The 24,986-nt window shown below is 33.0% G+C and overlaps 2 protein-coding genes across 2 annotated transcripts; one reads left to right on the top strand and one right to left on the bottom strand.

Annotated features, from left to right (window-relative positions):
• Positions 1-9,193: 9,193 nt before the first annotated feature.
• LOC113519418 (putative nuclease HARBI1) lies at positions 9,194-12,493 on the top strand. The gene is made up of 5 exons (XM_052898101.1): positions 9,194-9,808; positions 9,903-10,099; positions 10,310-10,442; positions 10,789-10,927; positions 11,058-12,493. The coding sequence occupies exons 1-5, from the start codon at positions 9,572-9,574 to the stop codon at positions 11,474-11,476; spliced, it is 1,125 nt and encodes a 374-aa protein (XP_052754061.1). The 5' UTR covers positions 9,194-9,571; the 3' UTR covers positions 11,477-12,493.
• Positions 11,368-13,501, bottom strand: LOC128201357 (uncharacterized). Its single transcript, XM_052898102.1, has 4 exons — positions 13,151-13,501; positions 12,882-13,067; positions 11,860-12,224; positions 11,368-11,465 (listed from the first exon to the last, which is right to left on the bottom strand). Exons 1-4 carry the CDS (start codon positions 13,223-13,225, stop codon positions 11,417-11,419), a joined length of 675 nt encoding a protein of 224 aa, XP_052754062.1. The 5' UTR covers positions 13,226-13,501; the 3' UTR covers positions 11,368-11,416.
• Positions 13,502-24,986: the final 11,485 nt, after the last annotated feature.

Raw genomic sequence — 24,986 nt, 5'->3', positions numbered from 1 at the left:
GGTTATTAACTCGCTTGTCAAACGTAGCAACTACTGTCAGAACTCCTCTTATGTGGGAGTTCTGTTAGTAGTTGCTAGAGTTCAGCAGTGGACTGGACAGTTATTGAAAGCGCACTTTTACTTCAATTAACCTTGCGTAGAGAATAATTTATAGTATCATTATAATTGAAGAGTACTACCACAAATTACGAGAGTAATGCAATAATATAAATACCTTGAGTTCTTTAAAATATAGCTAATGAGTTTGTCTAAACTCTATGATATTTTTTGCGACCTACGCCCATTAACACGATTTATAAAGCCGATTAGAATTATTTATCATTCCATTTTAAGAGTAAATTCAAGAATGTTAATTGCGAAATAAAAATAAATTATATGCGCTCGGCCATACTCGCTTATCAATTAATTAAGAAAATTATCGATAAATTAATGGTAAGCACTGGTGCTTGTGGCACATCTCGTACAGTGACGAATGCGCTTCACTACGCACACAGTATCCTAATTGTTGCGCTTTGTTGAATGATGCTGTTATGTAAAGCTACAAAATTGCTGAATTGTTTACGACATACTAATTTATAAATATGTATTTGAAAACTGGTTTCTTATCTATTACAATATGCGTACAAAAGGGGAAGTAAAACAAGAAATAGACTGACTGATCAACACTCAGCCGAAACTGCAAAAAAAAATAGATTCTTTATAAAACACAAGCTTTAAAAAGAGAATTAATTAATTAAAAGAAACTGGGATTCAATATAATATGTTAAATATTTAATTAATCTGTTTTATATATTAAATTCAAACATTATCTTACAACACGTTTGCATAGAATTATTTTTCCACTGAGAAATTAATTGTCTCATCTTATTTGCACTCTTTGATCTGCATACATTAATTTAATTAAGTAACATCCAGTTCGGTCAGCCTTTCAATAAGTTACCATATAAGGTCAATGTAATCTTTGTATTTTTAACCGACTTCAAAAACAAGGAGATATTCTACTTAGTTCTATTTTTTGTTTGTTACCTCATAATTCCATCAGTTGTAAACCAATTTGAAAAAATCTTTTTATATCTGAATATCCATAGATATTTTATCAAAATCGTTTCTGCAGTTCAGTTTTTAATTCATAATAAATGGTTTTACCACAATTTAAGTAAGTTTCAACAATATTGAGAGAGCTATCGATCTCGAAATATTTTCAAACGACACTGAAGTCAATGCGATTATGTGGATCAATACAATATTATAATTGTATACATTGTGCATAATTCTAAAGCTTTATTTAGCCGCAAATGAGTGTGTATAACACAATTCTGTCTGCACAGTGTGGTAAAGCAAATATTGAACAACATTAGTACCTACAGCTGATCAAATACACTGACATCTCAATATGCGCTATTATGAATATGCCATATAGGTTTGTTCTTGATTGTGTAAAACGAAATGCATTTTTTTACGACTCAATTTTGCTGGTCACACGTGATGTTTACATGCGCTTGTACCTTTTTAACGACTTCATTATTAACCGACTTCAAAATGAATAGGTTTTTAATAGGACTATTTTTTTCTTTGCTGTGTGTTGTTCTCTCTCTTTCTCTTGAATGCGTGTTGATGGTTTAGATAACTCTGATTTCTTTACAATTTTCTGTAATGACTTTTAATAATCGACTTTATAATTTCGTACAAAGAAAACTAATTTAGTTCTTTGTTATTAACTGTTGTACTTCTAACTAAGGTAAAGATAATAATAGTTTCTTTATAAAATCATGTTATCAATCGATTGTAGTGACCGCGTGCATTTTCGATGTAAACAAATATATCCAGATAAGTAGACGCCACGTTGTCGCAAAATAATTCTTTCAGTGTTGTATAAAATTGCAAGTATCTAAATACGTAATATTTTTAATTGATTTGAAAGGAGAGGCAGGCTATATGTTTAATATATTCCACGATATCGTCAATTTTAAATTGATTTAGCTTTTTTCCAATTAATATTGCCGTGTAGGTTCCAGCATAGACAGACCACTCCATTCTTTCCCGTGAGTGTCGTAAGAGACGACTTAGGGAGCTTATGATGGAGGAATAAACAACATAGTCATTTTTAAAAATCACCAAAAGCCAAACTGCGGTCGTCAACCCGCCTGCCATGGCAATTATTCACAAAACCCATCTTATGGAGAAGGCCTATGTTCAGCAATGGACCCCCCTCCCCCTATAAAAGAAGCTATGATACAAAGATGCTATGGAAGCTAAGATCGACGCTGTTGTCCATCCCTCAACCTTTAAGTTCCCTTAGTCGCCTCTAAAGGAAGGGGTGGCCCATTCTATGCCAGGACCACATGGCAACTCCTTGATAACTCTATTTGCAATCAATTTGAACTATCATATAATTTTTGTTACGATTAAAATCGCTGTCCTTTTGCGGAGTAAAATATTGTATTTTGTTTATAACACTAAAGTGGCAAACAAGCATACAGCCCACCTGATGGTAAGAGGTTACCGTAACCTTCATAGGTCTGCAATACCAGGGGCATTATGTGCGCGTTGTCGACCTTGAAGAAACCTCTTGATCCTTTTTTGAAGGACCCCATGCTGTAGTCATTTGGAAAAACCTCGACAGGGAACTTATTCCATAAATTGAGCGTTCGTGGTTCGAAAACATCTTCAAAACCGCTTTGTACAGGACCGTCTTACTTATGGCTCTAACGAATGGAAGTGAACTCCCTATGGATAACAATCTGTACGATAGTACAAGGTGGTCGTGAGCATCATATTGAACAATTTCTCTGAGCACAGTCCGCTGTACAAGCGGTAGACGCAGAGTAAAGCAAAATCTCTCCTAAGACTTAAGTTTCGATACCACTTGTAAACCTGGGATCATCGACAATGCTATTAGGTAAAACTAATATATTTTTTATCTATGGTAATATGTATAATTCTAAATACTCGATTTCGCCTCAGCTATTCTACATTACCTCATCAGGAAATTGTAAGCGTACTCTGAGTTCTGGTTTAACAAAAATTTCATTTGACAAGCGAACAATTCAATTCCACGATCATAGCATACTTTTGTGTTATAAATTAAAAACGTGACCGCCACTCCACATCCTTTCACACTGTTCTGTAGGTAATTATTGTCGGAAATTCACTTAATTTTGAGAATATAAAGGAAGAGTCTAATTAAATGTACCTGACCAGTGTTCAAGCACGAAATTCTGTATTGTGGAACATTATAAAGTGCTTAAACCAACATTGTTTGAGCTGAGTAATAAACTCTGTTTTATCTCTATAATATGACAATGTTGCGGTTTATTTTATTGAAACAGGTAGTTTTTTCTCAGCAAAGAAAACAGCAATTTCAATCGTGACATAAAATATTTAAATTTTATAATCCAAAATGCTTATTTATACAAGTATTTACAAATAGATTTGGTTTTGGGATTTTGATTTATATAAGTATCTACAAATAGATTTAGTCTCGCAAGAAGCAGTTATTTAACTAAGAAAAGTAATACAATACTGTAATTACTATATAATACTCAGCAAAGGAAAGCAATACCAATCAATCGCTTCAAAATATTTTTTATGCAATTTAGAATGGCAAAAGCTAGCATCCCACCTGGAAAGTGATAAACGTCACCTATAAACATGAACATATATTGTGTCCCCCATAATACTCTTAATGCGTTGCCATTCCTGAGGACTAAAGTGTTATGCCTCTGTACCCTGTAATTTTATTGCCATATCCCATCCGTTAAACTGAAACACAGTCATACAAACGCAATTACTTCATGGCAGAAATACGATTGAAAAATAATTATAAATATGTAAAAAAAATTGGCAAATAATTGCTTACCATAATTACAAAAAAAAATACAGACTAAGAACAGTGAAACTTTTTGAATCAATGAACTAAATTAATTAAATAAAAACATAGATATTACGATATATTGTCATATGGTACGTGCATAGGATGGGTCACCCGCCCTTTCTTGTGGGCGTCCTAAGAAGCAACTAAGAGAATTTAATGATCGAGGGACAAACAGCAACATCCTGCTTAAAAGATCACCAAAGCCTAACTGCACTTGCCAACTTACACAGAATTAATCGAATATTTAAAAAAATGCGAATTTAATCCAGCCACTCAAGAGTCTTGCTCTTAACAACACATTTGGCGATTTATTTTTATTTATATAGATTTAGTCAAACGAGAATCTTTTTTAACCACGCGTCACTATAGCAATATAATGCCAGAATATAACTCCCTCTGGTCAAAAGTTACATTTTAGAAATATATCTGAATTGAATATTACAAAATATATAATGAATGAAAAATATATGGTATCTCGCTTTACGTTTTTGAGGATAATATCAGGTATCGGTATATTAATTTAAACCACTGGATCTACATACGACGGTAACATAAGCATGCGCATGCGCATGCGCACGCGATAATGCTGCGCCTGGGCGATTATCGCGACATCTCCTGGGAACCCCGCGATTCACACAAACCTACTTCCACTCTAATTGTACAGTATGCTTAATAAGAAATTCATGACCCGTGAGTTAATAATCAAATTCGTCATTTTTCAGTGACATCAAAAAGGAGGAGTTCCACAATCCACCTGTTTCTTGTGTGCTATCAAACAATATCTTTGACAACTCTGAACTGATTTCGATATTTTTTTACAATCATCTGTCAAATTCAAATCGTCTCTATCCAAATAGACTTGTTTACAACCACTTTTAAATCGTCATTTTTTTAAATCTACTGCAGGAATCAGAAAGTTGTTATATGTAAGTATCTTTTGAGGAGAGTCCGTAAGAAACTCAACAGTTACTCTTTTAGATCTCTATAAACGTATATATATATACTCCTTGAAACACAAAAATGTAAGTATGTCAAGTATTACGTTCACCACAGCGACAGCAGCCAACAAATGCCTCTATCCAATCTGAAATTACAGTCGTAAACATTTTTATTTTAAATTTTTTTATCCTTATTCATAAAAAATATTTAAATAACATCAAATCGTTAAGAATATACATACTCGTAAAATAAAGGCTTGAATATTTCGTAAAACGATACACAAACGAAATAAATCAATTCGAAGGCAGCATAAAACGAACGACAAACAAAATAAATTAAATCCCATCGTTAGCTCAGACAAATTATTTTGCCGTTTATGGTTTTATATGTGAGAACACTGGGCTGGTCTTGTTAAAATGCACACACAGTATTTAATTAACAAACAGTGAACAAAAAATAAAATCCAGTAAGCTGTGGAATACAAAATTCGTTGGGTGTCGTAAAATTACATTAATTGACGAAAAGTACATAACCAACACATCAAGTTTAAAGTTAAAAACTTTATAAAAATAAAACAAAAAACTTAATTGAGCGTCGTAAAACGAGCAGTTTTCGTTTAATTAGATATTGTAAGATAGTATCGGATCTTTCAAAAATTAAAAGTTTAGTATGCCCCCGACGCTAGAGGGCGTGGCGTATACATCCTGCGGCTTATCAGTTCCGGTGATATAACGCCACTGTTTAATTACAAATATCTGTCAACGATAACGATTATTTTTTTACATTTCTCAATATTATCTATTCCCAAATAGACTTCAGTTAAAAAAAGTATACATAATCCAATATTAGGTAATAGAAACTATAGGAATGGTAACATAAAAGAAAAACATACATCTATAATAGTTGAATTTTTAGAACTAGCTTTAGCTTGTGACTGTGGATGTCCACATGAATGTGGTTAGTATTCAAGACCGGGATATGTTCATTATGGAAAATTATGTGTTACTCCTTTTTTTTTTATGGGTGAAATGGAATATAACCCCGCCTGCGCTAACGGGATACGCTGGCGGAGAACCAGTGAAAGGTGATAGATGAAAATGAAAACAAGCCAATTATCATCATCCATCATGATGAATTCATCAGGAATTAATCATGATAGTTTCCTGCGGGAACCACGAGAAGGTCGACCTGGTTACTGGGAATGGGATTTTTAGTCTCCATTACTAACAATCCCTTTCTCCCCTGTATTACCCTTTAACTATCAAATAAGTGATCACATCTATAAATCATTAATTTGAGAAAATCCCAAAATGCTAAGAGCAAAGCTTACCTTAAGCTTAACAATTTACTCAAATATAACGATTCTTTCCATAACTTTCACATACAAATAAATCTGCCTATAAAACCCTATTAAAACGAATTTTCAATTAACAATTTTGTTTCGTACATTTTATGTGTATTCCAGAAAGCCACAATGCCTTTTACATTTATTTTCATTATCGAAAACAGGACACGATCAGTTTGCTAATCATGTTTTCATACCCGTCTTTCAAAGTAATGTTTACTGTAATGAACCTATTACCAATAAGTTACAACAACACTTGTCTCTTGAATACTAATGTCCACCTTTACTGGAATTCAATCCGGATACTTCAAACTAGCGATGCGCGAATCCGAATGATTTTGTTATTCGAATAATTAGTAATTACTAATTCTATAATTCGATTAGTAATATACTAATATCCATATTCGAATGATTTTACTAATTAGTAACTAATAACAACAAAGCCCATTCCCTGCACCCACTACTATTAAAGCACTACGTTAGCGATAACGAAGATGACGGAAAAAAGCAACTATTAAATACATTAATTTTCCACACATTTATTTGTACTATATATAATAACGATCAGTAATCACCTACACATAACAACTTACTTTCAATCCTACTATCGACAATTGGTAATTTTTACTCCATTTAAATTGGCAACATTCTTACCCATTCCTATCGACTCGTACATCATTGACTACTAATGAATGAAATTAGTAGTCGAATAATTTTCAAATAATTCGAATAATCCAAATGATTTGCTAAGTCGAATAATTAGTATAGTCGCACATCGCTACTTCAAACGTAAGGCACTAACACATAAGCTATAATACAAACTTTATTATATACATATTGAACAATATTTTGATGTGTTGAAATCAAGTTTTCTATAATTAGCTCAAAAATGTTAATGAAATGTATTCGTACTCAATGTTTTTAGCAAAAGAGTTCATTTAATTGGAATTTTTAAGACGAAGCAGACATTCACCAGAGGAAGACTGTTTAAACTGACTTCTACTTGGTACCTTTGTCCTTTTCGTGTTTCCATCGTAAAATAACTGCGCTTGTATGTCTGAGCTTTAGTTCGAAGAGTAGAATATGGCAGTGAATTTATTTATTTATTTATTACAGGGTACGAAAGCACAATACCATAGTCCTTATGAGTGACAATGCGTAAGGGATGCCATGGGTGTCACAAAGTATTCTGTGCTTTTCGCATCTACAGGTGACGGTTAATATTTTCTTTCAGGAAGACCGTTATTTGTTTGCTATTCTAATTTCAAGAAAAAAAAATCAACCGAGAGAAATAACTTTTCTAGAATTCGCCAATTATTCTCTTCTTATATTAAAATATAAGCTTTTATCTATGGCTTTGTCCGCGTCATTGGACTATATTTACTAACTGGTACATGTATATAAAGTAACCTATCTCCTTCTCTACCTCCACATAGAATGTGGATAGCAAATTTTATAACAATTGATTAAGTCGCTAAGATGCTAAGTTCACATTTGTACCTATTTACCTTATTACCATATTTGTAAAAATATTATATATATTTTGTATCTAGTATATATATTATCTGTGCTCTATCTATATATCAAGTAAATAATTGGCAAATTCGAGAAAAATAGAAATGTAAGAAATATAAATAAATTGGTAACGAAATAATCTTTCCGACCTAATAAAAATAATTATAGACTACCGCATTAGAGCACAGGTCATTGAATTCAATGTCCTCAACAGGAGTTATGTCGAATTGCGTAAGACGAGAGTTATTCGAGTCCGAGTTGTTGCGAATCGGCAAATAACGGTTTTTTAATCAGGCCTGATTTTTTGCCTAAATCTAAGCTACATTTATTTGTTTCTACATTCCATACTGGTGCAATAATTTACAAAATGATTTAATGATCTATATGATACTCGTATCTAAACTAATATTAAAAGAGGAAAGATTTGATTCTTTTTTGTTTGTATTGAGTTGTATTGTAAAATTTCCATTTTAAAAATTCTTTCACTTATAGAAAATATTCTATGTCGTATGGTCCCAACATAGTATGGGCCATTCCTTCCATTGTCGTCGGTGTCATAAGCAGTGTCTAAATAAACTTAATGGTCGAGGGAAGGACAACAGTATCCCTCTAAAAATATCACCAGATCGTAACTTGCCAACCCGTTTGCCAAGAGTGGCAACTACTGGCAAACCGCCCCTTATGAGGGGGGGGGGGGGCATATGGAAGAGGGGGGGGGCTCAGAAGTGAACGGTTAAAAGCTAATATGATGATGATAAGCTATATTATCAACGTGTAACATAGGCTGTATTTTTTTTAAAAAATACCGTGCTGGGTTAGGTCGATCATTAGAATAATTAGGTGACTAAAGGCTGATACAACAACATCACATACATATATTATATAAAGTAATATTATGTATTACGTATACCTAATTAATTAATAATCACGTAATAATTTTCATTAGAATTCAACATTAAACACCTGAATAAAGTTTGCATTACTTAACTGTTATACAATGCTAACCCTTGATCAAAATCCATACAATTTTGAATTTAAACCTAATTGAATTAAGGTTTAAATGAATTAGAATTAATATAATGTTGATAATAACAAAGATAAAATGCGTAGGGCCATTAGACAGCAACTCAATTAAGACGAAAGATTAAATATAATTCAGCTGCGGCTCTCAAAATTACTTTATTTGGCCCATGTTCAAAGGAGCATGATAATTTAATATATATTTTATATTATAAATACAGATTACAAACTTATTGGCTACGGTATTTTTCTTTTCTTATCTTTAAATCCGCATCTGTTTCCTTTACTTCTTCTAAACCAAACAACTGTCTTTGATACATTTAGCTATTCTTTTTACTAAATATTTTTTGATAAAATACATATAATAATACTACTTCGAGTATATTCAAAACTGAGATAGATAGCTAGTTAAACGTAATGAAATCATATTAGACTAAAACTACGATACCCTGTACATACATCTATATTGACAGAGAATCTATACTCATCGCCTACCAGCAGCCGTATTATGAACTCTTATTTCCAGGCAGATTACGGCGTAAATTGAACTGCCTTGCTAATTCATATTATGAACGCTACAAACCAGCCAGTCAGCGGTCACGTGACAGTTGAGCGACATCTGCCCGTATTTTGGCTGGTTATTTCGTATTACGAGCTCCTGATTTGACATTTCTACGCGTCATTTGACTATTTAAAACTTGTTTACAAACCATTCAGTTTACGGCGTCTTCAAGTGCCTTTTTTTGAATTGTTTTGTGTGTTTTCTAGATATGAAAGACTTATTTGTATTCAGTTTGCATTGATTTGAAGTGTTTTTTTTTTTGTTTCTAATTTATTAAGTTTGTGTGTTCAAGTTTGTTAAGTGTTTGTAGTTCAGTATGTCTGATGAAGGTGAAATTTTAGAATTTTTGGAAATGGACGCTATGTATGAAGCAGAACAGCGAAAAATTAAAAGAAGACGATTGCGAGACCAATCCAATCCCTTTGATATTGACGATGAGCAATTTATAAAACGATATCGTCTTAGCAAAGGTTTGGTATACAGTCTCTGCGATGAGCTTAGGCCTCATATGGCAGGATCATCAAAGTCCACAGATTTGACATTGGAGACTAAGGTTACACTTTTACCTTATTATGATGATATTGTCATTAATATATTTTCTTAAATTAACTGTGACTTAGTTGACTGTCAACTTTTTTCTATTTTAGGTTTTGGTAGCATTGTCGTTTTTCGCAACGGGCTCTTATCAACGCCCAATTGGCGATATTGCTGGCCATTCTATCGCCCAACCTACAGTTTCTATAATAATAAAACAAATTACAAAATTATTAAATTTGCCTGAAATACAGGCAAAATATATTAAATTTCCGAGGACGTCAGAGGAGCGAAGAGCTAACATCATAAGGTATTTTTTTATTATATTATTAATAAAGTATTAACCTCCACAAAAATAACTAAGATTTATTAATACAAGCTATTCCTTCTATCCATTATTACTGAACACATCTCTTTTATAATAATAGCTTTTCTTATAAACATACTAGAAAATATTTTGTAATGAAAAAAGTATTTTCAAAAGGAATTATTAAAGAATGAACCTAATAATTTGTTATAGATTTTATAATAAATTTGGAATGCCAGGAGTGTTGGGGTGTATCGATTGTACACATGTTGCAATTGTACGCCCAACTGAGAACGAGGAGAGATACTACTGTAGAAAACAGTATCATTCGCTAAATGTACAGTTGGTATGTTAATTTATTATGTTTGATGCTTGTTGATTTCAATTACACTACATTAAATTTTATACACACCAATATTTAATTTTGTGATATATATAAATGTACTAAATTAATTCATATGAGCTTTATTACATTTATAAAACAAAAATTAAAATTTACAGTTATGTTAAATATACATTATACTAACTTATAAAACACATTAAACAATAATTTTATTATTAATACATATAATTTACATCACACTTATAATTAAATATTTGACTAATATACTTATTTCATATACAATTTTAATAACTTAAGATTTATGTTCTTCTGTCATGTTATTAATCTGAAAAAAAAAAAAACATTTTAGATTAGTAATGCTGACATGGAAATTATAAGTGTGGATGCCAGCTATGGAGGAGCTACTCATGACTCCTTCATTTGGACAAATCATCCCCTAAGACAGCATTTAGAACAGTTAAGCAGAAATGAGTCCATTTGGTTACTTGGTGAGAATTGATTTGTATTATAAAAATATTAAAATTGTGTTTACTCATTACTGATTTTAGAACTTTAATACTTTTTGTAAAGATTTTTTTTTTTTTTTTTGTATTATTAACATGCTATATTTATTTTTAGGTGATTCAGGATATGCTCTTAGAAAGTATATGATGACTCCCATTACAAATACTGTCCCAGGGTCACAAGAAGCACATTACACCAGTGTACATGTGAGGACAAGAAATGTGATTGAGAGGACAATTGGACTCTTGAAAGCTAGATTCCGTTGCCTGCTTGTACACAGAGTACTTCATTATGCCCCTGAGGTGGCAGCATCTATAGTGAATGCTTGTGTGGTATTGCATAATATGACAGTAAAGTCTAATATACCAGCACCGACACTCACTGATGAAGATGCTACATCAGAGGGCACAATGCAGCTCCATCATGCTCACCATGATCTGTCTCAGTCTTCAAGTGTAGAATTAAATGAAGGTTTAGCTGCCAGGCGCGCCCTCGTTTCTCGCCTCTGGAGTTCTCGAGCTTCTACAAATTAAAAAAAAAATATAGATTACTCTGAGAAGTAGACATTAGGCATTTTAGTTCTTAGCATATTTATTAATTTCTTTTTTATTTCATTTATAGAATGAACATTAATTTTAAATGTTTTATATAAATAGTTTATTACTTCTAATTGCATTTTTAATATAATTATATTACTCTGATAAAAAGTCTATTTATATTCATAGAATTTTAGTTGATATAACAAAACAGAAATATTGTTTGAGTTTGTATATTTCTACTGTATGTTCTCCATAAATTTGTAATAAACACCAAATATTCTCTTAGATATATTATATAAAATATGGAAAAAGTAATATAAGATATTAAAAAAAAAAAATTATACAATGAAAATACTGAAATAATGTTGTTGTTTTACCTGTTAATTGATTCAGCTATCCTATTTAATGTATTGAGCATTTGCTCCATAATAGCTGTCTGTCTTCTTTGTTCTTCTAGTCGTGACCTTGCAACATCTATTAAAGCATTCCTTGCTGCCTCCATGCTAACAGTTCTCTGTTGTCTTGGTCTACGACGTGTCGGGCGAGACGGAGGGGCTTCTGTAGGAACTTCTTCTATTTGAGGATGTGGAAGCTCTTCAGTTCCTGTGTTTTGTGTATCTATAGTTGTTATATGTATGTCTCCTCTGGACTCTGACTCTGATGCAGTGATCTCAATCATTACTGCATCAGAGTCGGTGTCCAGAGGTTCTGATCTCAATGCAGTGCCACTAGTACTTGGTATCTGAAAATAATATAAATTTATTTTCATTTCTATGCAATTTATTCTATATATAATTATAATATTGAATAATTTATGGTAATTTCGGTCAGGGTCATATGTTAATAAAGGAAACTATTATTGTAATTGTATTTCTTAACCCTTAAATACATGAAGTTTCAAATTTGATACCGGTATTATAAATCATATTGGGCGCCTACAATCGATTTTATTTTAATATTTGGCTGTTTACATGTTACCAGTTTTTTTCAAAATAAAAATATAAAAATATCGTTTTGAATTTTTTTTACTATTTTTCCCCATTAGTAAACACAGTAAAGGATACACTTATATTTTTTTAATTTGATTTAAAAAATCAGGCTTTTAAGGGTTAAATATTGTTAATTAATTAAGATAGTATGCTTCCAAATGAAATAAATAAAATATCAAATAGGCAGAAAGTGTCAGCCATTTAGGAGAAAGAATAAATATTTATTAGGACTTACAGATGGTAGATATGAATTAAAAGTTTACTCTCTAAAACTGATTTATGTGCATGTGATGAATCATAAAATTATATAAAACATAGAAGCCTCTGGTACTCTACTTTTCTTTACCTACTTTGCAAGAGACTTATTGTGAACACAGAATTTATATTAAAAATTCCTACAATTTACTTACGTTTGGAAATGGGTCGACTTGTACATTACTCAAGCCCGAACCGAAACCTGCCCCTAAAATGCTCAAGAACTTTTGTTCTAGTGCATCCAAGGGTGGAACATTCGAAGGTCCACCTCCAGTACGGTTTTGAGACAGACGTACTGCAGCAACTCTTCTTTTTAATTTAGCTTTATAATCCACCCAATACTGTAAATATATTTTTGATATTATATAAGTTGATTATAATTTGTTATTAAAAATTAAAAACAATAAGTTTTTGTAATACTTACATTTGACCATCCTTTCCAGTCTTTAAAAGCTCCTTCTCCCAATGAATTTAATGCTTCTGCGACTTCTTCCCACATACGTTTTGCGTATTCTCGCGCTTGGGCAGATTTATTAAAACCGACAGCCACGTCCTTATTGGAATTTAAAAATTCCCACAGAATTTCTAACTGCCGGTACGTTACGCGACGACGTGTGTGAGAATTTTCAGCAGAAGTTGATCTGCGATTTAATTAAAATAATTAAGTCTTACATTAATTTAATATAGCATTTTTTTAGCACACAATATATGTAGAAAAACACTAAAAACACTTACGCCATGATATATATTTTTCTTGTTGATAAACAAAAAATATTTTGTAAAAATTAACTGACTACGAACTATTTGGAATGCAGCCAAGTAATGAAATAGTTTCACAGTTTCAAACTCCACTTCAAAAAATTCATATTCAAGTGGATTCGGCGCGGAATTTTAAGTGGATCAACAACGTCATGTAGCTACGTTCGAAAATGTGCACGAAATGCATTCTAAGATATAATTCGAAACGTTCAAAAAGATAACGAGAATATTTTAATTAATAACGTAAATTTATCTATCTAATAATGTATCGTAATAATTGCATTTTCGTTATATTTATTTAACCACTACCATGTCAAAACTATGTGAACATAAAAACCGTAACTTCCCGTAAAAATTCTTGTGTTGTTTCTGAACGAATGGAGTGTAAATGAATAACCAGCCATAGACAAATTATCCAGGCAGAAGTCGGATTGTTTTTTGTACGTCATAATACGAAAAAGAACAAGGCAGTTTACGGCCGTAAAGTGAATTGCCTGGAACTTGACTGGTTTTTTAAAAGTTCATAATACGACTGCAGATAGGATCTAGGAGTAAAGAAGAGATCTATAGTTTTTACTACTGACTACAGTAAGAGATTCTTCAAAAACGGTTGAAGTTTTTTCAGTGTGGCTCTCTCTATATGTTGCAAATTACAGTACGGTAACCTCCATATACGAGGATAACTGTTCAATGAATAACAAAAGAATCTTTGCTTTATGCCTTAAACAGACTTTCCTTACTTCTAGAACTGAATTTAAAAAGAAGGAGATTCTTAATTCGATTGTATTTTTTTTTATGTTTGTTTTTTATGTATGTCATAACTCCGTCAATTAGGAACCGATTTGTTAAAATTCTTCTTTATCTGAAAGGATATACTTACAGATCGCATAGAAATTTTAACAAAATCGGTTCCCTAGTTTATTTTTTAAATCAAATTTATTAATCACTCATTGTCACAATTGAAGTAATTTTTTTTTGTGAAACGCAATCTTAATAATAACATATTGAAATTTATGTTCGGGACTAAAATCGCGTTGCGTTAAATCCCGAAAATGAGTTTAAATAATTAACATAACTTTAAGCTATGTATTATTAACAATATTTGAGGTTTTTTTTTTAGATTTATACTCTAAGTACCAATCGGATAGTTCTCGAAACGGATATAACACTTAGATTAACATAGACAGGTGCTTTACTAAGCCACCGTGACTGTTTCCACTGTATTACGACACATTCGTAACCACAAGGCGTTAAATAAAAACTTATCTCGACAATAACGCTGACAAAACAAAAGGCCCTTTTGTGTCGCTGTCCCAGCTATAGATTTTTGGATACGATTACATTACACTATTCATAAAGTGTCACAATATTCAGAACTGATGTATTCATCTGGGAAATATAGATAATAATTAAAAAAAAACTATTATTTGTATTATTATTATATTCCTTTTCAAAAGGCCGGCAGCACACCTGCAATGCCGCTGGTGTTGTGGGTGATCATGGGCGGCGGTAGTCACTTACCCTCAGGTGAGCCGCATGCTCGTTTGCTCCCTGTGTTGTAAAAAATAAAAAATAAAAAAAACCTTAGTTCGGCTTTAGACAGGCTGCCAAATTATAATTTATTTACGAAAATATGTGATAAGTTAAATCAATTTTATTTATTTATTCTTTATTGACCACATTACAAAAAAATTTTTGGTACAAAAGATGGACTTAGTACATTCTTTCTCAGTCAACTTTTGGAAAAACAGAAATGTAATTTTTATGTAACAATCATTAATCAATCATCAATAATCATTAGTTATTGTCTGTCCATTGCTGAACATAGACCATATTATAATAATGAGTATACCTTATTTGCATTATACAATATAGGAAATAAGCAAGACAATTTACAAACACAACGATACAATTGTATAAGTACAGGGGGGAAAGGGATTGTTAGTAATGAGGTCTAATAGCCCAATTACTAGCAATATACCCTCTCAGATCGACCTCCACGCGGTTCCCCTTGGAAACCATCATGGTTAATTCTTGTCGAATTCAACATGGTAGGCCAACTAACCTGCATTCATTCTTACCTATCATCTTCCACTGGTGTCCCGTCGGTGTATACCAATAGCGCGGGCGTGGTTACCATTCCATTTTCACCCATTGAAACAATTGTATAAGTACAACAAGGCGGTTTTATTGCTGACAGCAATCTTTTCAAGACAACCTTAAGATAATGGACTAATTGTTGTGCAAGTAGGTATGATATATATATATATTAAATAATAATAGAAATATTTGAGTGATTTAGTTGAGAGTTAAAGTATACGACTATTTTTACGCTATATATCTTACAGAATGAACAAAGCCTATCTAAATATCTATCCGTACTTCATCCATTTCCACAAGAATTAACATTATTTACCTATTATTGGGACACTATTATAATTTATTTACTGTGCTCAAAACATTAAATAGTAGCGGAATTAAATACCATTATCATTACCACACCACTTTAAGCGAGATCACAATCTCAGTGAAAAAATAAATTAATGTGGAAAGAACTAATATTTTTTACCTACAATACTGTTAAAATCTGATAAAATGTATTTTAATTAGACATTTCATAATATAGAACACATTGCTAAAAATATTTTTATTTATAACATTTTAATGACAAGTTCGAAATTAAATATTTGCACGCCACAGAGTTGAATATAGAGATGCTGTTGTTAACATTAAATACTTCTAATGTAATAACCTATATTCAAGTAAATAAAGTTATCATTCATTCATGCTATAAATTTCAGTTGCAATATAGCGTATGACGCCATCTAGTATTGAATAGCTGAATCAATTTATGTATGTCAATAAATTATCTATTTTTTCCTATGGATTTTTTATCATTACATTAAACTTTACATATATTACTATTGTATTTTTTATTGTATTGTATTTACTATTGTAGTACGATTTTATCAGCATGTTCGGAATTATGTCCTTTGTTCAAGATAAGATGTAATAGCCTATTTATAACTTTCTGCGTCCCAAAGACTACGTCTACGCAAAATTTTATAACGATTGATCGAGACGTTAAAACATTTAGAAATAACACACAAAAATAACAATAACAAAAAGAAATAAAAGATAAATTAAAATCGAACTTTCACCTTTATTACATAAGTAAGGATTACTTGATAGCTAAACGTAACAAGCGTGTGACCATACAAAAATGGAATGGCGTCTTAAATCAAAGGAAGTCATTGTGGGCATTGTACAATGCAAATAGGTACTTTCACTTTTTTTACACTTATATTATCTACAAATCAAGCATGATCGTTATCAGTTGGCAAACTTAATAAACACTTTAAACAACCGGCAATGATTTCAAAGTATTTCCGCCCCCGTTGGTTTATGGGCAGTAAAACTTATTTAAGTTGATCACAAAATGTGTTTATTCCGAGCTTGTCTTTGTTTATGACTTTCCTTTAATTGTAGTGATTTATAATGCATGCAAATCGAAATGATCTTTACACAGATATAAATTGGAATTATTTTAATTATAAATAATTTTCATTTTTATATTTAGAATAAACAAAATATTTTCCTGAGAGCTAGTGGTTCGCTCTTTTACCTGTAATTGCGTCACGTTAAATCCTGGTCGTGAATTTAAATATACTCTTTTATGAAATACTAAATATTAAGTAGCCTGTGTAAAAACATAGGCCACTTTCTGGAAAAAGATTAAAGACTTCTTCATTCATCGATTTCGATGTCCCCCAAATATCATGTTGATTTTTTGGGCTGTTAAGGAGCCTAGAAGCAATAAATACTATTACACTTCTTAGAATTGTTGTAGGAAATCATTTGGGAAGAAGAAAAACAAAAATTATTGCGGTAAATCATCAAATCCCACAGACTAGTTAGAACAAATTACGTATAGTTAATATTAGTTGCATATACATTTTACTTCCCTATTATGTATATCATGACAAAAAATCGTACCGTGTCGTGTCGTGCTACGATAAATTAAAAACGCCCGTCACATATTACTCGTAATAGTGGTTATGTCTTGATCTGCATTATCCGTTATAATAGAGCGTAACTTTGTACAATAGTCGTGTATTTAGGTACTTCGGTCCCACAATGTGTTGTGTCCCTGCCTTGAAAGGTGGGACCGTCATTATCATCATATCAGCCAATAACTGCTAAACGTAAGCCTTTCCCAGAAGAGAAGTTTTGCCAATAGTTTCCATGCTTGGCAGGCAAGTTGTTAACCGCAGTTAAGTTCTTAATAATATTTTAAGAGCTGCTGCTCATTCCTCGACCATTAAGTTCCCTTAGTCGCCTCTTACAACACCCACGAGAAAGGAAGGGGTGGCGTATCTAATGCCGGGATCACACGGCGGTGTAATATGTCAGTGAAAATTACAAGATATGTAGGCACAACATTTTAGTCCCTAAGGATGGCAATACCATGGCCACCACAATCTATTCTGTAATGTCCATGGTGCTATTCATGAATAACGATTACCACTTTCCATCAAGTGGACCATCAGCTTGTTTTCCATTCCTTGTTCCATATTTATATATACTTGTATATTATTTGAAAAGTCCGTTCTGTTTAATGTAGCTCTATGTACCAAAGTCACCTACTCACGCAATCTGTTCGGGATGCCAGGTGAACTGGTACCATTACGCGTATTGTCTCTATAAAATGTCACCAACCCCAAAAGTTAGTATTTATCTAGATAACGATCTCTTCAGTTGTGTACTCTTGACAGTCATACACACTTACTACTGGGTTGTGGTTTTCAGTGATGGATTGCCTATCAAGTTCTTCTTGGTAATTGAAGTCCTCGCAATGTGTCTATGTCTACTTCTGTCTTGGCAGTACGAGAGCATCCACAATTGTCATTTTTTTTTTGATGGGTGAAAATGGAATAGTAACCCCGTCTGCGCTAACGGGATACGCTGGCGGAGCACCAGTGAAGGGTGATCGATGAGAATGAAAATAGGCCAGTTAGCCCATCATGACGAATTCATCAGGAATTAACCATGATAGTTTCCAGGGGGTACCGCGAGGAGGTTGACCTGGTTGGGTATATTGCTAGCAATAGGATTCTTAGTCTCCATTACTAACAATCCCTTTCCTCCCATATCCATAATGGACTGTGAAGCCGTATTAATGAGAGGCATCCAACGCGTTGATTGATAGAATCTACCTCGAAATTTATCTTCTACTTAGTACTTGCTCAATTAGACACTTTATAATTTCGAATAGTACAAGCATTAGCACATACTTGAAAATTCATATTCGAATAGCCGCCGATAATTTAAAAACTCATTTTCATTTAAGAGTTTCCTCTTGTCGGTGCAACTAATTCATGCATCTTCCTCCAGCCAGCTCTATCCTAGGCCATATCCTTTATCTCCCTATACGACATGACGCCTAGTGTTTCCTTTATCTGTCCCATGTAGTTAATCCTCGGTCTTCCTCTTCCTCTTTTGCCCTTTAAAAACATGCAATCTAAAATCTATCTAGAAATAATAAATGATAGTAAATAAAATTATCGAAAAGATACTGGAATCTACATTGCAAATGAAATCAGCCAAATTACACTGCAAGTGCAGATTGTGGCTCTGAAGTAGCACGCAACAATCATGTATTGTTATCTAAACTATCTCTGAAATTTTTGTTATTAATTAATAATTATGGTTTAATTTTCTTTTTCGGTATATATATAGAAACTAACGGAACCAACTGACGGAAACAAGCACAACTATTTCATGAGTATCCAAGCAGACGACTTTTGTACAAAGTCTCCCTCTGGCAAATAATAAACTTTTATTTCCATTGAACGTTAATTTTCCTTTATAATCCATTCATCAATTTCTTTCATAATTATCATTCTTTATTTCACAATTTCTTATCAGTTAACAAAATTTAAGAAACAACATATGGCCAACCCTTTAACAGCCGAACACAAAAAATACTTTATTTATCTGACCATTTCCAACGGTCAAAATTTTTTGCTATATCCATCGTTGTGTCATAAAGGGGTAGCAGGACAGAAGGGGTTAATGGTGCCTCCAAATTATAGATGTAGACGTCATTTGCACGTAGACGAGGTTACTAAGCATGGTAATTTGTGTGCTTATGTTGTAATACTGTAGAATATTACTACATATTTTTATGGTTTTTTTTATAGTACTCACCTATATTTCGTTATCAAAATTCAACTATTACATTGGAAATATCTTGCAATAGCAATGGGAGAGGCTTGAGTTCAGCAGTGGACAGATAATGGCTGAGATGATGATGATGAATGGAAATAAACACGAGAATTTAAAATTGATTATAATAAGCTCGTTTACTACATATCTGGTGGCAACGGGATAAAGCGGGGGGAAAGGGATTGTTAGTAATGGAGACTAAAAATCCCATTGCTAGCAATATACCCAACCAAATCGACCTCCTCGTGGTTCCCCCTGGAATTCATCATGATGGGCTAATTGGCCTGTTTTCATTCTCATCTATCACCCTTCACTGGTGCTCCGCCAGCGTATCCCGTTAGCGCAGGCGGAGTTACCATTCCATTTGCACACATAAAAAAAAAAGGGAAATAGCTAATATCGGTAAAAAAATAATAGCGGCAACATAGCTAATGGAAATCATACCTACATACATATCTACAGATCTGATTCTCATTAGTATATTTAAGATTATTTTTCCCAGGGGGTCGTCAGGCCCCTTAAAAAAGGCACATATGTACTCTCATACAGCGTTGGAAAACTTTTTTTTTCATCCTGGGATAGGCACCAGGCGACTTCGGGGTCGACACGCACCACCTCCCCCCCCCCCCTTCTCTAAAGACGAAATCAAACCTATCATATGATAGTACAGACTCATAAACCCAATGGTTATGACTTTATATAATGAAATTAAATAATAAATTATTCAGTTAGTCATTTCTGTTGTCAGTCAATATAGTTTAATAAGATTGCCCATTAATTATTTAAGTAATTCAATGTTCATACTTACCGTCAGATACTACAACATTAATATTTAAACAAATTAATGTGAAATAGTTTCTAATAACACAACTCTCTAGTCAACAATTAAGAAATTCCGAAACCATAATCTTAATTCGATCCGTAACCGTCAAACTTAATATCCCGCATTCCAGCAAAAGTCATGCAAACCGATGAAAATGTTAACTAATTAAGACACCCTTAATACGGCCCGTGTAGGGCACGTGGTGGGCTCAGCGGGCGACGCGGGCTCACATTAACATACGCGCCGTGACCGACGTCGCTTCTAATAAAATAATAACACAACGCCTGCGCGTGCGCACTGCTGCGATACTGTCCTGCACAGGCACGTGCTGAATGGTGACATGTTTATAATTACTATATATAAAATTAATATAGAGAGAAAACCATTTCTCTTTTTAACTAAAAATAATTTTTACTTTTAAACAAATAACGTACACAAGATTCAAATAATTTAAATGTTTTTTCCCCTACTTACATCCAAACTAAACTCTGCAGTTTGTACTAATAGGTAATCGAATGAAACGATACATATAAATGTATAAAAATTGACATGGTCATGGCCCGAAATAAAGAAGTAACTGTAAATAGAAACGAATAAAAAGGTCTGAAAGAAAAAGATATATAAAACACCTATTAAATAAATATAAACAGACATACACATTAAAATAAAAGTTTTTATTGTACAGGATCAATCCCATATGAATGAATATGAAAGAAGCGAAAGAGACTTGTTTGAATCAAAGCATTTGCCCTTCCATTTTTTCTGCTCTCCTTAATGGGAGACATATCATAGTACACGTGTATGACACTCATGATTCCCTCGTACGTGTCATTCCTTATTACTAAGATATTATGCCTCAATATCCTATAATTTTACTACGAGAATTACATTCTCCGTCAAGATTTAAAATTTTTATTTATGAAACTTGCGTATAAATAAATTCGGATGTTAACAATATAATTTTATTAGTTTTTTTTTTTTTTTTTTTGTTTTTAAACTGAAACAAAGTCGTGATAACTCAAATAAATCATTTTGTTTATAATATTTATTTCGTGTATATATCAAATCCATCCCTGTCTATCCATAATTGTCGCCGACAGCGGGCGGTTGCGGGTGCAATGGATTTTTTCTACAAATTGGACACAATAGGACGGTACCTAAGGTGTCAAAGTAACTTAACCCTTTACTGCGCCGACATATGTTTGATAGTTGCATTTCCGATTGTGCGTACAACATGACGAATGTGTTGTTAATATAAAAGTTGGACTTGAAATATTTCTAAAAAAATTATTAGGTGAGAATAAATAAGCACATTTTCGAAACTTTTAACAAAAAAATTGGTAAATGATAAGGCACTACCATTTAAGCCTGTCGTGTTTGATCATAGCTAAACCTTCATATACTACCATAACAAATAAACTACACAATCAAATAAATATAATTTTTTACATCATCACATCAGCCTTTAACTGTTCACTGGTGAACATAAGCCTCCCCCTTGGAGATATTTCCAGTAGTTGCCACGCTTGGCAAGCGGGTTGGCAACCACAGTTTGGTTTTAGAGGTTTTTTAAGAGCGACGATGCTGCCTATACCACGCCCTTTTTTACATAATGAAACTTTATGCCCATTTATATTTATAGCTATCTACCGATCGTAGGAGATACTGTGAACAATACAAATTCATCCAAGAAAAGGCAGTAGGCTCGTCTCCACCATATTTTTTTTTTTACTACAATTCAAAAACCGATGAGATAAAATATTACCAAAATTCAATCAAGATTCACTTCTCGCACCTTTCGAAAACAACATAAGTGATTTTGAATTCCCAAAACCCTACACTTGCGACCAAAAAAAATTGACACACAAACTGTCCTTTTGTGCAACGGTGCATATCATCGTTAACTGGATAATCAAAATGCAACGAAAGGTGTACACTTCCGTGCAGTTTATTGCACAGTATTGTAGATACAGCGCAATCTGCATCACACTGTGGTTGCACATTTTATTTTGCAATTGTACTCCAATATTGTGTTGTACACGTTTCATTTGGACAGCTTTAGTCCACTGAATGAATATAAAAAAAAAAATCCGAAATAGGAATATTTGAATTGACGCTATTATTATGGTATTAACAAATATAACTATTAGTCACAAATTAAAGTTCCATCCCAACCATCTGGATGAGAGAGACTTTGTACAAAAGTCGATTGCTTGGGCACCTCTGTCCCATTCGTGTTTCAACCGTGAAGCAGTTGTGTTTGCATGACTGTATTTCGGTTTGAAGGGTGGGATATGGCGAGAATTTACAGGGAACAGAGAAATAACACCTGAGTCCTCAGGAATGGCAAAGCATGAGGGGTATTATGGGTGAAACAGTATACTTTGTTACGTCCATGGTACTGCTCATGTCTATAGGCGACGGTTACCACTTTCCATCAGGTGGGCCGTCAACTTGTTTGCCATTCTAAGTTGTATAAAAAAAAGTAATACATGCCTTGTACATACTGTGTAGATATATAAAATATATATGTACAATATATTCATCAGGGAATGGATTACGTTAATTAACATACTGTATATACTTTTTTCAATTAATTTCAATGAAAAACAAACACAATTTATTCTCAGACAATTCGTATAGTACATATTACTAATTGCACTATATATAAGAAATAAAGGCCATTCCACACGTCAGCCGGACGAGCATTAGGGCAGTAACACACCGGTTAATGGCGTACCTCGTTATACGCCCCTAATTATAATGCCAAGGACTTACGACTGAGTTTTAATGACTTAGTGCTGGGAAAGTGATTATTTCCATCGATGTCATTACCTATTACTAGTATAGCGTAGTGACTGTGCTATCAACAAAATTTCAAACGAGTATTCATTTAATATCTATAGGCAATTTATTTTTAATTCCAAAATAAAAACTATAAAATTATAAAATATATAAACACTAGATTATGCCCACGATTTTGTGCGCATAAGTTTTTTTTTTATACAACTTAGAATGGCAAACAAGCTGACGGTCCACCTGATGTAAAGTGGTAACCGTCGCCTATAGACATGAGCAGTACCATGGATATAACAGACTATACTGTTTCGCCCATGATACCCCCCATGCGTTGCCATTCCTGAGGGCTCAGGTGTTATTCCTCTGTACCCAGTAAATTCACGCAATATCCCACCCTTCAAACCAAAACACAGCCATGCAAACATAACTGCTTCACGGTTGAAACACGAATGGGACAGAGATACCCAAGCAATCGACTTTTGTACAAAGTCTGGTAAAGTTTTGGCAGTAAGTATATTTTCTCTTTATACGTATGAAATATACCGTGTCTAATTAACTCATACAATATTAGTTTTAACCCGTAACTTCGTCCGAGTAACCGGGATATAATCATTGACAGGGGTAATTAAATAATTATGTAATCATCATCATCAATTGGCTAAACATAAGGCGTCCCCCATAGGCTGCCATAAGGAACATCCACTGACTCTAAGAGATAATAATAAAATAGAAATAATAAAAAAAAAAAATAGACAAAAAGTCTAAAAATTTAATTGTTTTGGCTTCTATTTATTGTTTTTATATCCCATGTAGAAGAAAACCCAATGAAGAGGAAATAACTGAAAGGATGTTAAGTTAGACCTAGGAATACGAAGAAATACGATTATAAAAACAGCATATTCATATAAAAAGATTATAAAAAGAGTATATTCCTTTTTAAAAGGCCGGCAGCACACCTGCAATGCCGCTGGTGTTGTGGGTGATCATGGGCGGCGGNAGTCACTTACCATCAGGTGAGCCGCATGCTCGTTTGCGCTGTGTTGAAAAAAATAAACAAAAAAAAAAGCATTTAGTTAGAAAATTATTTTTTTGGAATGTATAAATTTTTATTAGGTATATATCTCCATATGTACAAACAATTCTCCTAAGTTATTATATGGCACTGTTCATGTCTAAAGGCGACGGTTAGCACTTTCTATCGGGTGGGCCGTAAGCTTGTTTGCTGTTCTAAGTTGCATAAAAAACTAGACTACATTTACACTATTATTATACCTATTACTAATTAGTAAGATGCTTGTTTATTATGTCGTGGGTGTCGTAAGAGGCGACTAAGGGAACTTAATGATGGAGAGATGGGCAGTAGCATCCTTCTTTAAACATCACCAAAGCTTAACTGCGATTGCCAAGCGTGGCAACTACAAATGGTAATAACTAAACAATTACCATAATTCCCCAAGAAGATGACTTAAAATCAACAGTGGACAGTTAACAGTTAAAATCATGATGATGATGATGATGATGATGAAGATGCTTATTTGCCATCATAATAGTATAAAAAGCAGCAATGAAGTAAACCACTTCTAAAAGACCAGCCTTAAAGTTAAACCTAACTAACAATAACTGCGAACACCTTATCCATTTTTTTTTAATA

This window comes from Galleria mellonella, unplaced genomic scaffold, assembly GCF_026898425.1.
Source record: "Galleria mellonella isolate WM207_F2 unplaced genomic scaffold, CSIRO_AGI_GalMel_v1 utg40, whole genome shotgun sequence".
Lineage (NCBI taxonomy): Eukaryota > Metazoa > Arthropoda > Insecta > Lepidoptera > Pyralidae > Galleria > Galleria mellonella.
Note: the sequence above shows the minus strand (reverse complement) of the source record. Positions and strands in the feature narration are given on the sequence as shown.

Bases quoted from the DNA above. Each gene is read 5' to 3' on its own strand.
- LOC113519418 (XM_052898101.1), top strand. From the start codon at position 9,572: ATGTCTGATGAAGGTGAAATTTTAGAATTTTTGGAAATGGACGCTATG. The intron at 10,100-10,309 runs GTATTTTTTTAT...AATTTGTTATAG, and splicing joins CGAAGAGCTAACATCATAAG to ATTTTATAATAAATTTGGAA. The intron at 10,928-11,057 runs GTGAGAATTGAT...ATTTATTTTTAG, and splicing joins TGAGTCCATTTGGTTACTTG to GTGATTCAGGATATGCTCTT.
- LOC128201357 (XM_052898102.1), bottom strand. From the start codon at position 13,225: ATGTGGGAAGAAGTCGCAGAAGCATTAAATTCATTGGGAGAAGGAGCT. The intron at 13,068-13,150 runs GTAAGTATTACA...ATATATTTACAG, and splicing joins ACTGGAAAGGATGGTCAAAT to TATTGGGTGGATTATAAAGC. The intron at 11,466-11,859 runs GTAAAACAACAA...TTTAATTTGTAG, and splicing joins ATAGCTGAATCAATTAACAG to AAGCTCGAGAACTCCAGAGG.